The sequence below is a fragment of the Ranitomeya variabilis genome, chromosome 1 (genome assembly GCF_051348905.1).
Source record: "Ranitomeya variabilis isolate aRanVar5 chromosome 1, aRanVar5.hap1, whole genome shotgun sequence".
NCBI classification, from domain to species: Eukaryota; Metazoa; Chordata; class Amphibia; order Anura; family Dendrobatidae; genus Ranitomeya; species Ranitomeya variabilis.
Window position 1 is genome coordinate 331,985,763 of NC_135232.1, and position 16,959 is coordinate 332,002,721.

The 16,959-nt window shown below is 41.3% G+C and overlaps 1 protein-coding gene and 1 gene segment (V, D, J or C); both read left to right on the forward strand.

Moving 5' to 3' along the window:
- The window catches only part of LOC143817389 (immunoglobulin gamma-1 heavy chain-like), a 768,241-nt gene that overhangs the window by 625,843 nt on the left and 125,439 nt on the right, over window positions 1–16,959 (forward strand).
- Window positions 1–16,959, forward strand: part of LOC143793987 (uncharacterized) — a 111,817-nt gene that overhangs the window by 77,521 nt on the left and 17,337 nt on the right. Inside the window, exons 4-6 of one of the 2 annotated variants that reach the window (XM_077280902.1) lie at window positions 3,277–3,582; window positions 9,242–9,535; window positions 15,229–15,540. In XM_077280902.1, the coding sequence (XP_077137017.1) occupies window positions 3,277–3,582; window positions 9,242–9,535; window positions 15,229–15,540 (912 nt within the window). The remainder of the gene's footprint in view (window positions 1–3,276; window positions 3,583–9,241; window positions 9,536–15,228; window positions 15,541–16,959) is intronic. The other variant, XM_077280903.1, reaches the window with a different exon arrangement.

A 16,959-nucleotide genomic window follows, 5' to 3' on the forward strand; every position in this document is an offset into this window, starting at 1 on the left:
TCCGGCTGTGTCGAGATATCTAGGGAGTGTTAGGTACATTCCACGGCTACTTCTAGTTGCGGTGTTAAGTTCAGGGTCTGCGGTCAGTACAGGTACCACTTTCTCCAGAGTGCGTCTCATGCTGCTCCTAGGCCACCAGATCATAACAGCTCTGCAAATGCAACATGACACCTGCAGACCAATCCATCTAAGTCTGCATTTCAAACGGCGCTCCTTCCCTTCCGAGCTCTGCCGTGCGCCCAAACAGTGGTTCCCCCCAATGTATGGGGTATCAGCGTACTCAGGACAAATTGGACAATAACTTTTGTGGTCCAATTTCTCCTGTTACCCTTGGGAAAAAAAAATTGCGGGCTAAAACCTCATTTTGTGGAAAGAAAAAATGATTTTTTAATTTTCACAGCGCTACATTCTAAACTTTAGTGAAACAATTGGAGGTTAAAAGTGCTCACCACACATCTAGATAAGTTCCTTAGGGGGTCTTCTTTCCAAAATGATGTCACTTGTGGGGGTTTCCACTGTTTAGGCACGTCAGGGGCTCTCCAAACACGACATGGGTTCCGATCTCAATTCCAGCCAATTTTGCATTGAAAAGTCAAATGGCGCTCCTTCCCTTCCGCGCTCTGCCATGCGCTCAAACAGTGGTTTATCCCCATATATGAAGTATCAGCGTACTCAGGACAAATTGCACAACAACTTTTGGGGTCCAATTTATCCTGTTACCCTTGGGAAAATAAAAAATTTGGGGCAAAAAGATCATTTTTTGTGAAAATTAATATTAATTTTTTTTACGGCTCTACATTATAAACTTCTGTGAAGCACTTGGAGGTTCAAAGTGCTCACCACACATCTAGATTAGTTCCTTAGAGGGTCTACTTTCCAAAATGGTGTCACTTGTGGGGGTTTCCACTGTTTAGGCACATCAGGGGCTCTCCAATCGCGACATGGGTTCCGATCCCAATTCCAGCAAATCTTGAATTGAAAAGTCAAATGGCGCTCCTTCCCTTCCGAGCTCTGCCATGTGCCCAATCAATGGTTTACCCCAACATGTGGGGTATCGGCGTACTCAGGACAAATTGTACAACGACTTTTTTGGTCCAATTTCTCCTGTTACCCTTGGTAAAATAAAACAAATTGGATCTGAAGTAAAAATTTTGTGAAAAAAAAGTTAAATGTTCAATTTTTTTTAAACATTCCAAAAATTCCTGTGAAGCACCTGAAGGATTAATAAACTTTTTGAATGTGGTTTTGAGTACCTTGAGGGGTGCAGTTTTTAGAATGGTGTCACTTTTCGGCATTTTCTGTCATACAGACCCCTCAAAGTCACTTCAAGTGTGAGGTGGTCCGTAAAAAAAATGGTTTTGCAAATTTTGTTGCAAAAATGAGAAATCGCTGGTCAAGATTTAACCCTTATAACTCCCTAACAAAAAAAAATTATGTTTCCAAAATTGTGCTGATGTAAAGCAGACATGTGGGAAATGTTGTTTATTAACTATATTATGAGATATAACTCTCTAATTTAAGGGCATAAAAACTAAAAGTTTGAAAATTGCAAAATTTTCATAATTTTAGACAAATTTTTGTTTTTTTCACAAATAAATGCAAGTCATATCGAAGAAGTTTTACCACTATCATGAAGTACAATATGTCACGAGAAAACATTGTCAGAATCACCAGGATCCGTTGAAGCGTTTTAGAGTTATGACCTCATAAAGTGACAGTGGTCAGAATTCTAAAAATTGGCCCTGTCACTTAGGTGAAAACAGGCTTCGGGGTGAAGGGGTTAATGATTGTATTGTTAACATTGTTACTTATGACTTGTGTTTTGAAACTGTTAAACTGTAAAGCGCTGCGGAATATGTTGGCACTACATAAATAAAGATTATTATTATTATTTTGATAGTTTTTGCATTTCTGAAAGCAGCGATACCAAATATGGGCATTTTTTATTTTTTGTTTTTATTGTTTTATTTTGAATGGGGCAAAACAAGGGCGATTTGAACTTTTTATATTTTTAAAAATTTTTAAATATATTTTTAAACATTTTTTTTTACTTTTTACTTGCTTCAATAGTCTCCATAGAAAACTTGAAGCTGTGATCGTCTGATCGCTTGTGCTACACATAAGCAGTGCTTCAGCCCTGCTATGTGTAGCAGAAATGATCATCTGCTATGAATGACCACCGTGGGGCAGAGCTCATAGCACCTTAGCAATGACAAGAATGGGGGTCTTCTGCAGACCCGTTGTTGTCATGCCAGCCCATCGGCACCCCACGATCATGTGGCAGGGGAGCCAATGGGTAGATTAAGTGATGGGCTTGCAACTTGTGCATTTTAAATACTGCTGTCAGAGATTGACAGCAGCATTTAAAGGGAACCTGTCACCTGAATTTGGCGGGACAGGTTTGTGGTCATATGGGCTGGGTTTTCAGGTGTTTGATTCACCCTTTCCTTACCCGCTGGCTGCATGCTGGCCGCAATATTGGATTGAAGTTCATTGGATTGAAGCGCCACCGAAGACTGCATGGTGCACGCGCCAACTATGGCGCACGCATACTCTTATTCACTAAAATATTGGAACAGGGACAGACGGGGTGGAAAAATGACGAAGATACGCCGCCCATCTGACCGGTAAAAACTCATTTTAATATCCTGCCAATTTGAGGTGACAGGTTCCCTTTAAATGCATAACTGGTGATTTTTAACAGCTGTTCATGATAAGCGGATGCCATTGTACCCTGAATGATGGACTCTCAAGGCCACATTCACACATTCAGTATTTGGTGAGTTTTTTTACATCAGTATCTTTAACCAAAACAAAGAGTGGACGAGAAATACGGAAGTAATGAACTGTTTCTATTATACTTTTCCTGTAAGCTAAAATGGCATTTATTGAGAATGTCACAAAGCTCAGATCATAATCATTAAATTAATACTATTACAGCCCATGGGAGACAGGTGCCACTGTTTACCTTTAATAAAGTATAAGTTAGCAGCTTTTACCAGAATATACATTCAAAGACAAAAAGACAAAGAAAAGTAATGTGAACAGCACCGTAGGCACACTGTCAGTCTTTAAAGTCATGGACAGACAATGGAAACAGATCGATAATAAAAAAAATATGAATACAAAAAAAGATTAGAAAATGTTTCAGTATTGGGTTTTAATTATCAGAAAAAAACATCTATGTGATACATTCGATTTAATGTAGATTAATATATATTAGCTGCATAGTACGATGTGTTAATAAAATGTTGTTCTGTTTTCTTGATCTGTCAGATCATACTGCCCTGGATAATAAACGCCCCAACATTCAAATATTGGCATCTTGTAAGAATTGGACTCAGGCAACTTTATTCTGCTTAGTTTCTGATTACTGGCCACATCATATTTCCGTCGCCTGGTTCAAAAACGGAAAACTTCTTACAGACAGCGGCAAAGATTTTGCTGCCATGCTAAACAAAAAAGATAACACGTACTTTGGAAAGAGTGAAATTAGTGTAAATTGGAATGAAACTGATACCTACACGTGTAAAGCAACCCATCAAGGTCAAGATTCTCTGCAGGATGTCACTAAGTGCTCAGGTAAGGGAAATAAAAATCTATATACATGGGCTTCTTAAAGAGGACCTATCAATTCTGAGAAAAATGCAGAAAGTGACAGTGGACTAAAGTCTAAAGGTACCGTTACACTAAGCGACTTACCAACGATCACGACCAGTGATCGTGATCGTTGGTAAGTCGTTGTGTGGTCGCTGGGGAGCTGTCACACAGACAGCTCTCTCCAGCGACCAACGATCAGTGGAAAGACTTCGGCATCGTTCAAACTGTCTTCAACGATGCCGAAGTCCCCTGCAGCACCCGGGTAACCAGGGTAAACATCGGGTTACTAAGTGCAGGGCCGCGCTTAGTAACCCGATATTTACCCTGGTTACCATTGTAAAAGTAAAAAAAAAACAGTACATACTCACCTTCTGAAGTCTGTCATGTCCCCCGGCGTCCACGCGCTGCTGCAGAGAGCTTTCCCTGCACTGAATGTGTCAGCAGTGCCGGCAGTAACAGCGGTGACATCACCACTGTGCTCTGCTTTACGGCCGGCCGGCGCTCACACAGTCAGTGCAGGGAAAGCTCTCTGCAGCAGCGCGTGGACGCCGGGGGACGTGACAGACTTCAGAAGGTGAGTATGTACTGTTTTTTTTTTACTTTTACAATGGTAACCAGGGTAAATATCGGGTTACTAAGCGCGGCCCTGCGCTTAGTAACCCGATGTTTACCCTGGTTACAAGTGAACACATCGCTGGATCGGTGTCACACACACCAATCCAGCGATGACAGCGGGTGATCAGCGACAAAATAAGGTGCTGGCCTTCTAGCTCCGACCAGCGATATCACAGCAGGATCCAGATCGCTGCTGCATGTCAAACACAACGAGATCGCTATCCAGGATGCTGCAACGTCACTGCAACGTCACGGATCGTTGTCGTTCTCGTTGAGTGTGACGGTACCTTAAGACTTTTGTCAGATATATGCCAGGAGCAAATCATTTGATTTTCCCTAGTAATGTATGTTTTAGATTCGCTTCACCACTGTGGGCTCAAAATTTGGTGAGGTTCTCTTCTCTGGGATGTAATTGTAACAGGGGGACTACTTACTTCTAGCATCTCAATGGTAAGTGGAGCATTGTACTTAAATCTACAGGATAAAGAATGGAATTGACAAGCCTTTGAATACAATGGGAAAATCAATTAAGTTATTTTTCTCCTAAATTTGCCTAAATGAATTTACAAACATGCTGAATCATTTTATCAATGCAACCCAATGAGCACTACATTAGTGAAAGGCAAATAAGGTGAAACATTTTCCTCCCGTCATTTAAGAGTCACAACTTTACTTGATACTTAATATCGCCATTTATCATTCATGGTATTAAATGTTTCCTTGTATTCCGCAGACCAGATAAAGTGTGCATAGGTGCTTTTAATGGGTTAATCTGGAGGAGGTGAACTTAAAGGGGTATTCCCATCTCCAAGATCCTATACGAGGGAGGTATTATGGGCATGGGGAGCAGTGAATATTCATTTTTCTTTAGCACCGGCAACAGGAGTTAGCTGCATCAGCCGACTCCTGCCTCCTGTAACCCGCACCTCCGCCACTGCTGCTCCACCACCTCCGCATTCACAGATGCAGCAGGTACATCCAGACTATGAGATGCACCCCCCATTTTCCTCCAAATTTTTGGAGGAAAAAAGTGCATCTAATAGTGTAAAAAATACGATACATAGCAAAAATCCTGCTGACAGATTTCCTGTATGATGTGGAATTACCTTTAAATCATGTCTCAAGTCAGTCAAAAGAAGAAAATTCCATTAGTATATAATGCTCATGTCACTCATTATGTAATTTTGATTAATACGTAACCCTTTAATGATGCACACAATTTTAGCTTTAGAATTATTATTTTCCACTATACTATTTCCACCTCCTTGTGATCCTCCTTGAGATGGTTCAACTCCTTCATTGGAGTCCAGCTGTGTTGAATTAAACTTATAGGACTTGATTTGGAAAGGCACACACCTGTCTATATAAGATCTCACTGCTCACAGTGCATGTCAGACCAAATGAGAATCATGAGAACAAAGGAACTGGCCAAGGAGCTCAGAGACAGAATTGTGGCAAGGCACAGATCTGGCCAAGGTTACAACAAAATTTCTGCAGTACTCAAGGTTCCTAAGAGCACAGTTGCCTCAATAATCTTTAAATGGAAGAACTTTTAGTCCACCAGAAATCTTCCTAGACCTGGCAGTCCAGCCAAACTGAGTAATCGTGGGAGAAGAGCCTTGGTAAGAGAGGTAAAGAAGAACCTCAAGAACACTTTGGCTGAGCTCCAGAGATGCAGTAGGGAGATGGGAGAAAGAAGTCAACTACCACTGCAGCCCTCCACCAGTTGGGCCTTTATGGCAGAGTGGCCCGACAGAAGCCTCTCCTCATTGCAAGACATATGAAAGCCCACATAGAGGTTGCTAAAAAAAACACATGAAGGACTCCCAGACTATGAGAAATAAGATTCTCTGGTCTGATGAGACGAAGATAGACCTTTCTGGTGCTAATTCTAAGTGGTATGTGTGGAGAAAACCAGGCACTGCTCATCACCAACTCAATACAATCCCAACAGTGAAACATGGTGGTGGCAGCATCATGCTATGGGGTGTTTTTCAGCTGCAGGGACAGGACGACTGGTTGTCATTGAAGGAAGCATGAATTTAGCCAAGTACAGTGATATCCTGGATGAAAACCTCTTCCAGAGTGCTCTGGACCTTAGACTTGGCCGAAGGTTCACCTTCCAACAATACAATGACCCTAAGAACACAGCTAAAATAACAAAGCAGTGGCTTCAGGATAAGTCAGCCAGAGCTCTGACCTAAACTCAATTGAGCATCTCTGGAGAGACCTGGAAATGGCTGTCCACCAACGTTCACCATCTAACCTGATGGAACTGGAGAGGACCTGCAAGGAAGAATGGCAGAGGATCCCCAAATCTAGGTGTGAAAAACTTGTTGCATCATTCCCAAGAAGACTCATGGCTGTACTAGCTCAAAAGGGTGCTTCTACTCAATACTGGGCAAAGGGTCTGAATACTTATGACCATGTGATATTTCAGTTTTTCTTTTTTAATACATTTGCAAAAATTACTACATTTCTGGGTTTTTTTCATTCAAGAAGGGGGCAGAGTGTACATTAATGAGAAAAAAAATGAACTTTTTAAAATTTACCAAATGGCTGCAATGAAACAAAGAGTGAAAAATTTAAAATAGTATGAATACTTTCCATACCCACTGTATATACAAGTGGCTCCTATAAAATTAAAATATCATCAAAAAGTTAATTTATCTCAGTTCTTCAATACATGATCATCAATATTTACAGAAATAAACACTTTAAATAGATCACTCTGTAATGACTCTATATAATATGAGTTTCACTTTTTGCATTGAAGAACTGTAATAAATTAACTTTTTGATGATATTCTAATTTAGGGAGATGCACTTGTATGTCACAGGCTGTTAAGCGGTTAATGGAGGAACTCAAACTGGTAGATTTGTACCACTATTCTCTGGCTTAATTTGAAGGAATTCAAGAATTTATATGGGTTGCAGCTGAGACTTTGTTCTCAAATATAGTACCAGTCCAATGGTTTGGACACACTTGTTCATGCAATGCGCACATTGTAGATTCAGACTGAAGGCAAAAAAAACTACAAAGGAACACAAGATACAAGGAATAAAGAAACATTTGTGAAACCAACCAGACTGTGTGTTAAACCTTAGGGTACTGTCACACAGTACCATTTTGATCGCTACGACGGCACGATCCGTGACGTCGCAGCGATCGTATGAATATCGCTCCAGCGTCGTAGACTGCGGTCACACGTTGCAATCACGGCGCTGGAGCGATGCCGAAGTCCCCGGTAACCAGGGTAAACATCGGGTAACTAAGCGCAGGGCCGCGCTTAGTAACCCGATGTTTACCGTGGTTACCAGCGTAAAAGTAATAAAAAAACAAACAGTACATACTTACATTCCGGTGTCTGTCCCCGGCGTTCTGCTTCTCTCCACTGTGTAAGCAGCAGAGCCGGAAAGCACAGCGGTGACGTCAGACGTCACCGCTGTGCTCGCTTTCCGGCTGGCAGACGCTCACACAGTGGAGAGAAGCTGAGACGCTGGAGGACAGACACCGGAATGTAAGTATGTACTGTTTGTTTTTTTACGTTTACGCTGGTAACCAGGGTAAACATCGGGTTACTAAGCGCGGCCCTGCGCTTAGTTACCCGATGTTTACCCTGGTTACAAGCGAACACATCGCTGGATCGCTGTCACACACAACGATCCAGCGATGTCAGCGGGTGATCAAGCGACGAAAGAAAGTTCCACACGATCTGCTACGACGTACGATTCTCAGCAGGATCCCTGATCGCTGCTGCGTGTCAGACACTGCGATATCGTAACGATATCGCTAGAACGTCACGAATCGTACCGTCGTAGCGATCAAAATGTGACTGTGTGACAGTACCCTTAGCTTCCTCAAAGTATTTACTTTCCTCAAAGTATTTACTTTACTCTGATTACAGCCTTGTGCCCCCTTTGCATTATCTCAAGCAGCTTCATCATGTAGTCACCTGGAATGGCATTCTAACAGCATTGATGGAGCACTTGTTGGTTACATTGCCTTCACTCGGCGGCCCAACTCATCCCAAACCATCACAATTAGGTGGAGCTTGGTTATTGTGGAAGCCATGTCAACTGATACAGCACTTCATCCCTCTCTTTCTCGATCACATATCTCTTACAAAACCTGGATGTGTGTTTAAATTATTGTTCTGCTACAGCACAAATGATAATCCCACGAAGTGCAAACCAGAAGAGATGGCACGTCATTGTAGAATTCTGTAGTGGTCATGCTGCGTAAGCGTGTATTGAACTTGGAATAAATCACTAACAATGTCACCAACAAAGCTCCCCACATCATCATATATCCCCATTAAGAGGTATGTGCCCAAAGTTTTGACTGTTATTTTAACTAATGATCTGCGGGGCATTAAAGTTCACTTGGTGCACTGTTTGCACACAATAGACAGCACCCATAGCTCTAAAATATAGAGGCAAAGGATGCATGAGACCTTAAACCATCATTCTAGAGATAATATATCAGAAAAGGGGGGTCATCAATTGAACATTACTGAGTAAAACTATAGCCATACTGATCATTTATTAAAATACTTAAATAAGGAAATTACATCTAATATATAATTGCCTAGAATACTACTTCCTGCAATTTGTGCCAAGAAAGAACATACCAATATACATAGTTATTGATACATATTATTTATTATTTACATTATTGTTCTTAAGCAAAGAACCGTTGTTGTGGCATTTGCCACAACACGCAAAGTTGTTGTCTGATGTCTTTCATCACTCCCCTCATAAGCATGTTCATGGATCCTGTGTAACTGTACCTTAAATAACAAGAATTGTCAAGAGCTGGTGAGTGCAGCCATTTTTTGTTCTTTCTTACTATTATTTATTAATTGTATTATTCTTACATTTGAATAAATAAAGTATATATGGATTCTAGACTCCCGATTCTTTAGAATCGGGCTGCCATCTAGTAATAAATAAATAATGATTGGAGAATAAGTATGGATGATTCTTCACTTTAATCATAATTATTTTTTTTTCCATTTTTATAGCTTGTAAAAACATAATCGAAGAGCCTGTTATAGAACTGAAGTTACCTTCCAATGAAGATTTACAAAATGGCAATGCTAAAATAAAATGTTTGATTCGGGTTAGCAATCTGGACAATAGCCAAGTGTCTTTAAAATTAAATAATGACATGAAAATACCACAAATAACACCTGCCAAAAATGTATATACTGCAACATATATGATATCCCGGGAGGAACTAAAAGGAATAAAAACAGTGACCTGTGCAGTGAATCGGGCTTGCTCACCTATGCCGGTAGAGATATCTAAAGGAGTTGGTAAGTGTAATGGAAAGTAAGCATATTCTGCTACCAGTCGAGTAAGGATGGTAAAGGGGACAATGCTGGTCTCAGTTGGGTAGGGATGGTAAAGTGGACAATGCTGGTCTCAGTTGGGTAGGGATGGTAAAGTGGACAATGCTGGTCTCAGTTGGGTAAGGGTGGTAAAGGGGACAATGTTGGTCTCAGTTGGGTAAGGGTGGTAAGGGGGACAAAGCTGGTGTCAGTTGGGTAAGATTGGTAAAGGGGACAATGCTGCTGCTATAGGGGGAGGAATGGGAAGAGTTAAGGATGCTACCAGTGGGGGAGGAGAGGAATAGGGACGAACGCTGATGCTAGTAGGGCATGGGCGGGAAAGAAGGCAATGTTGATGTAAACTTGTTTGAGCTTTACCACTTTATTACTAAGCCAGATACTTCATGTATTCTCCCAAGTTTATGTGGCTCAGTATAAATGGTTTGGATAAATCAAGCTACACAACATCCAGCAACTCATCCTGATCCTGTTGAAAACTTACCTTCTCATAGAAGCTATTCAGTTTAGTGTAGGCAGGACAGATCCCTCATAAACCAGTGACCATGTTATTTTGATTGAAACATGATTATTTTTATTGAGATACTCCTGTTACACACAGTGAAGCTTAAACTTACAGGCATTTAGTCTCCTAGCTCACTCTTTGACAACATCCAGCATATTGGTCACATATTTACTATGCAGCAGTTCTGTCGAACAGACCCATCCCATAAATATTAGAAAATAGCAGATCTGTCAATGTACTTAATTCCTTTAGAATATGAAGATCTATACCATCTGTACATAGTGATATACAGTGGGTATGGAAAGTATTCAGACCTCTTTAAATTTTTCACTCTTTGTTTCATTGCAGCCATTTGGTAAATTCAAAAAAGTTCATTTTTTCCTCATTAATGTACACTCTGCCCCCTTCTTGAATGAAAAAAAAACAGAAATGTAGTAATTTTTGCAAATGTATTACAAAAGAAAAACTGAAATATCACATGGTCATAAGTATTCACACCCTTTGCTCAATTTTTCCTTGCAGATCCTCTCCAGTTCCGTCAGGTTGGATGGTGAACGTTGGTCGACAGCCATTTTCAGGTCTCTCCAGAGATGCTCAATTGGGTTTAGGTCCGGGCTCTGGCTGGGCCTGTCAAGAATGGTCACAGAGTTGTTCTGAAGCTGCTCCTTTGTTATTTTAGCTGTGTGTTTAGGGTCATTGTCTTGTTAGAAGGTGAACCTTTGGCCAAGTCCGAGGTCCAGAGCACTCCGGAAGAGGTTTTCATCCAGGATATCTCTGTACTTGGCCGCATTCATGTTTCCTTCAATGGTAACTAGTAGTCCTGTCCCTGCAGCTGAAAAACATCCCCATAGCATGATGCTGCCACCACCATATATCACTGTTAGGGTGGCAGGTGATGAGCAGTTCCTGGTTTTCTCCACATATACCGCTCAGAATTATCACCAAAAAGCTCTGTCTTCATCTCATCAGACAAGAGAATCTTATTTCTCATAGTCTGGGAGTGTGTTTTTTAGCAAACTCTATGCGGCCTTTCATATGTCTTGCACTGAGGAGAGGCTTCTGACGGGCCACTCTGCCATAAAGGCCCGACTGGTGGAGGGGTGCAGTAATAGTTGACTTTGTGGAACTTTCTCTCATCTCCCTACTGCATCTCTGGAGTTCAGCCACAGTGATCTTGGGGTTCTTCTTTACCTCTGTAACCAAGGCTCTTCTCCCACAATTGCTCAAGTTGGCTGGACGGCCATGTCTAGGAAGACTACTGGTGGTCCAAATCTTCTTCCATTGAAGGATTATGGGGGCCACTGCACTCTTAGGAACCTTGGGTACTGAAGAAATTCTTTTGTAACCTTGGCCAGATCTGTGCCTTGCACAATTCTGTCTCAGAGCTCTTTGGCCAGTTCCTTTGACCTCATGATTCTCATTTGGTCTGACATGCACTGTGAGCTATGAGGTCTTATATAGACAGGTGTGTGCCTTTCCAAATCAAGTCCTATCAGTTTAATTAAACACAGCTGGACTCCAATGAAGGAGTTAGAACCATCTCAAGGAGGATCACAAGGAAATGGACAGCATGTGACTTAAATATGAGTGTCTGAGCAAAGGGTCTGAATACTTACAGTATGACCATGTGATATTTCAGTTTTTGTTTCTTAATAAATTTGCAAAAATTTCTACATTTCTGTTTTTATCAGTCAAGATGGGGTGCAGAGTGGACATTAATGAGAAAAAAATGAACTTTTTAGAATTTACCAAATGGCAGCAATGAAACAGAGTGAAAAATTTAAAGGGGTCTGAATACTTTCCATACCTACTGTATCTCTTGCAGTGATCATCGAGCACTAAAATGCTCGAGTGCTCTGTATTCGAACCAGACAGGTGACAGTGCATTTTCCCACTGTCCAGAGTTCATCGCAGTTTAGGCTGTGAGGGAGCGCAGCTTCAGTGATGTCACTTCTAGTCACTGAAGCTCCGCTTTCAGCAGCTTATTCACCAATGGTTTTCAACCGGGACAGTCGCATCTTGGCACCGTCCTGGTTGAAAACTGTATATCCCCCAGATATGGACTACTGCGTGATACACAACGACGGACAGGTATGGGTATATTGTTGGTTTATTATTTTACTTTTATTACAGGAGATTGAGGGCATCGGGGAATTAGGTGTGGCAGTAAGTCTGGTTTAATTTAGAATATTAAAGGAGTCTGTATCTTTATTTCAATTAAAGGATTTTTTGCTGGGTGTCTTTGTTTTCTTAACAATTTGACTATGGGGTTAGTAATGGGGCGTCTTATTGATGCCTCTCTGTTATTAAACTCGGGGCTTGATGTCACAATGGTGACATCATACAAAATACCGTGTGCACTACTGAAAAGGGTGGTGCTTAGGTTAGGTTCCCAAACCTTCATAGACCATAATCAAAAAGAACCTAGCACTCAACTTGATGCCTTTAGCGTGAGTTTTATTTGTAGTGGTACAAAATAAACGTTTCGGTCCAACACCTGGACCTTCGTCAGTAACGTACTGCTGTAATAGCAAGTGAGACAAAAGGGATGGTAGACACACAGTAACGGCGTCTTAAAGCTGTAATATACAGGGTCGGTACTTATAGAGACCGTGGCTGGATTAGGTGGGAGCAGACGCGGATTCCACCAGCGGTGGAATCCGCGTCTGCTCCCACCTAATCCAGCCACGGTCTCTATAAGTACCGACCCTGTATATTACAGCTTTAAGACGCCGTTACTGTGTGTCTACCATCCCTTTTGTCTCACTTGCTATTACAGCAGTACGTTACTGACGAAGGTCCAGGTGTTGGACCGAAACGTTTATTTTGTACCACTACAAATAAAACTCACGCTAAAGGCATCAAGTTGAGTGCTAGGTTCTTTTTGATTATGGACAATGGTGACATCAACCCCCACAACTATTACCTCATTTGCCATCACTACAGGGCAACTTGGAAAAGCGAGAGTAAGTGCCAGATTTGGCACAAGTTAGAGATGCACCATTTATGGGGTGGCTGAGTGCTGATGTTTTAAGCCAGGGGAGGCAATATCCATGGCCCCTTCCTAAGCTATTAATATCATACTGCAGCTGTCTGCATAGCCTTTGCTGGTCATTTTTGGGGGGTTCCCCTATTTTAATAGCCAGTATAGGCTATACAGGTGTGAGCTGATATTAATAGCATGGGAAGCGCCATTGGTATTACCCCCTTCCCAGGCTATAAACATATGCCCCCAGTCACTGTCTTTCCTTCTGCTGGTTGCAAAAATTGTGCGGGAGCCCACACCATTTTTTCCCCAAAATAATCTTTTATTAATTAAATACATGTCCAGTAATTTGCACTTATGTTGTACTAATTGTGTTTGTCACTGACATCTATATACTGTATCTACCTATTCTATATGCATTTACTGTATGTAGTCCTTCTCTTCTATCCTGTCGGCTCCTACAGTGATTTTACAGAAGCCGGCAAATGTATTATCGGCTTTTCTTCTATCTTTCTGTGCAATATAAATACATTCATTTATTTGTGTGTTACTGCACATGAATTACTGGCTTTTCAAAGGGGTAACGTTTCTCCTAATGGAGAGTGACATACCAGCTGGCTTGTCAAGGTAAGGAGGCTTATTCGCCGTGCAATGCTCCTCTGGGAAATTAAATGTGCAAATTGCCTCTTCTGAGAAAAAGAGGACTCTAAAGCGCCACTTGTTGGAAGTAGCGATCCTACAAGTCACAATCAACCCTTTAACGAGTCATGCAATATGACTTAGGATAAAAGCCAAATCAGTATCTCAATCTGCAGACATGGTGTTTCGGGCTGTTGGCCCTCGTCAGTGCGAAGCATGAGAACTGATTTGGCTAGGTGAGAGGCTCTGGACTGGGATCTAAGGGGTAACGTTTCTCCTTATGGAGAGTGACATACCAGCTGGCTTGTCAAGGTAAGGAGGCTTATTCGCCATGCAATGCTCCTCTGGGAAATTAAATATGCAAATTGCCTCTTGTGGTATGTCACTCTCCATAAGGAGAAACATTACCCCTTATACCCCAGTCCAGAGCCTCTCACCTAGCCAAATCAGTTCTCATGCTTCGCACTGACGAGGGCCAACAGCCCGAAATGCCATGTCTGCGAATTGAGATACTGATTTGGCTTTGCAATAACAGGGGAATGTGAAGCACGCTGCATACACTGCGGGCTCCACAAAGATGGCCGTGATCTCTCACATTTGTGACCTGGACAGCCCAGGGGGCATATCCAGGTCACAGCTAAGAGGTAGGTGGAGTGGCCTCAATAGAAAAGATGTGGTCGCTGTCTGACCGCAGTCTCTTATGCCCAGGGCCTGCCGTAAGTGAGGTGTGTAATATTCCTGCTCAGACTCTTACACACCCCCAAATGAAAATGGCAGCCCCCAGTGGTTAAAGTAAAAATTACTAAATAAAAAAATACTAAAGTTGTACATTTAATTTTGTATTAAAAATAATTGATTTTATAATCAAAAATTATTAATACAAAATTAAAAATTGTGGCATCTTCACTTTAAGCAAGAGATTTAGTTTATGTCGATGCAGCTGCATGATTTGCGGCTGCTAGACAGCTTGAATACATGTGGGGATTGCCTGTTTGTGAAGCAACCCCCACATGTATTCAAGCTGTCTAGCAGCTGCAAATCTTGCAGCTGCGTCGACATAAACTAAATCTCCGAGCACGCCGAAATACTCGGAGACCACCCGAGCATGCTCGGAGAAACCTGAGTAACGAGCATACTCACTCATCACTTGCGCTACCATGATCAGTGTCTCTGAGCTTGACTCCCATCAATGATATCTAGGATGTTATTGGTCAACTATTGCACAGGGCATCCAGTGTGGCAGAACACACCTCAGATAACAATTAATAACCTCATTGATAGCAGCCAAGACATCTAAGTGCATGTACGTCTGTCCACAGCATTCATACCCTATTCAGAATAAATCAAGATATTTTAAAAATTGTCGAACCTGTGATTTACATGATTCTACTTTTCCTTATTAGTGGTTCAATTTCAATGTTGAGGACTGTGTATTAAGATATACTGAAGGTACGATATGTTTGACTTCAATAACAATAGTTTCTATTATTTTGTAACAGTTGATCTTATGCCTTATTTTTCTGTTCCCAGACACAATCATTGAGCCAAAGTTTCCAGACATTCTGACATTATTTGGAAAAAGCAATATGGTAACAGGCACTATATCGTTGTTTTGTGTCATTTCAAACTACTGGCCACAAAATGCTACACTTGTATGGTTAAAAAATGGAAATCAGCTAGATAAAAAGGAAATTGAGTTTACATCGATGAAGCAAGAAAATGGAATGTACTCTGGAAACAGTTTACTGAATGTGTCTATAGAAAGCTGGAATAAAGACCTTTATTCATGTCAGGTCACCCAACAGAAGGAAACCGTCACCCAGGATATAGGAAAACCCCAAGGTATGGAGGCTGCTTTCATTTCATACTAATTCTATTTTATAAAATATTCCGGATGTGTAGTACCAGTCAAAAGTTTGGACACACATGTTTAAGCATTGGCTTCCTTTGTTCTTATTGAAATATGCATATTGTAGATTCGGACTGCAGACAGAAATACCACAAAGGACACATATGGGCACAAAGAGTAAAGATACACATGTGGAGGAAACAAGAATATGTTGTGGAGCAAATAAGAATATGTGTGTTAAACCTTAGCTTTCTTAAAGTATCCCTCCCCTTTTGCTCTGATGACAGCTTTATGGCCACTTGGCATTCTTTTAAAGGGACTGAATCTGTCACCAGTTTTGTCCTGTGTCAACTAATTCTGTTACTCAGTGCCTGTGCTGCAGTCCATCAATGTTTACATACCCCAGCAGAATTTTTGCTTTTTTGGCCTGAGAAACTCACTGAGTTTTTATGCACACACTGATTACAAGCAAACAGGTCACAGGTGAGGATGTTACCTTTAGTTACCAATCAAACCCATTTGTGGCAACTTCTGTGCATGTTATCAGGCCAAAATCACCAGGGTATGTGAACTTTAGATCAGGGTCATTTAAATGTTTTGGGTTGTCATTATGATTTAAAAAGAGAAAACACAGTAGTTTGACAATAAATGGCTTCACCCAACCACTAACCATGAGTGGAGAAAAGGTTTTGGTGTTATCATTCATATTCTTTGAAGAAAGGCCAAGAAAGAAAAAATTCTGCCGGGGTATGTAAACTTTTGAGCACAACTGTATATAACCTAATTCCCCCTGTAAGATGCAGGAGGATGACTATCAGCAGTAGGGAGGAGGCATAGAGAAGCCAGGAGGAGGGATGGAGACCGCAGAAATGACGCCTTTTAGACCGAACCGACATGATTAACATACAGTGCGGGAGAACTTCAAAAGATTTTTTGAGGGTAATACAGGGGAAGTTAAGGGATTATAAAACCATTGATGGACTGCAGCACAGCCATGGATTATGCCCATAGTTTTAGTTGACACAGGACAAAACTGGTGACATGTTCCCTTTTAATATGCAATTTTCATATTAAATTTCCCAGAGGAGCATTGCACAACAAATAAGTCTCCTTACCTTGAAAAGCCACAGCTGGTATGTCACTTTCGACAAGGAGAAACCTTACCCCTTAGACCCCAGTTCAGAGCCTCTCACCTAGCCAAATCAATTCTCATATTTTGCACTGATGAGGGCCACTAGCCCGAAACAACGTGTCTGCATATTGAGATTCTGATTTGGCTTTTATCCTAAGTCATATTGCAAGACGCATTCAAAGGTTGATTGTAACTTGTAGGATAACTACTTCCAACAGGTGGCACTATAGAGTTCATGTCCTCTTTCTCTCTGAAGAGGCAATTTGCATATGTTCCCTTT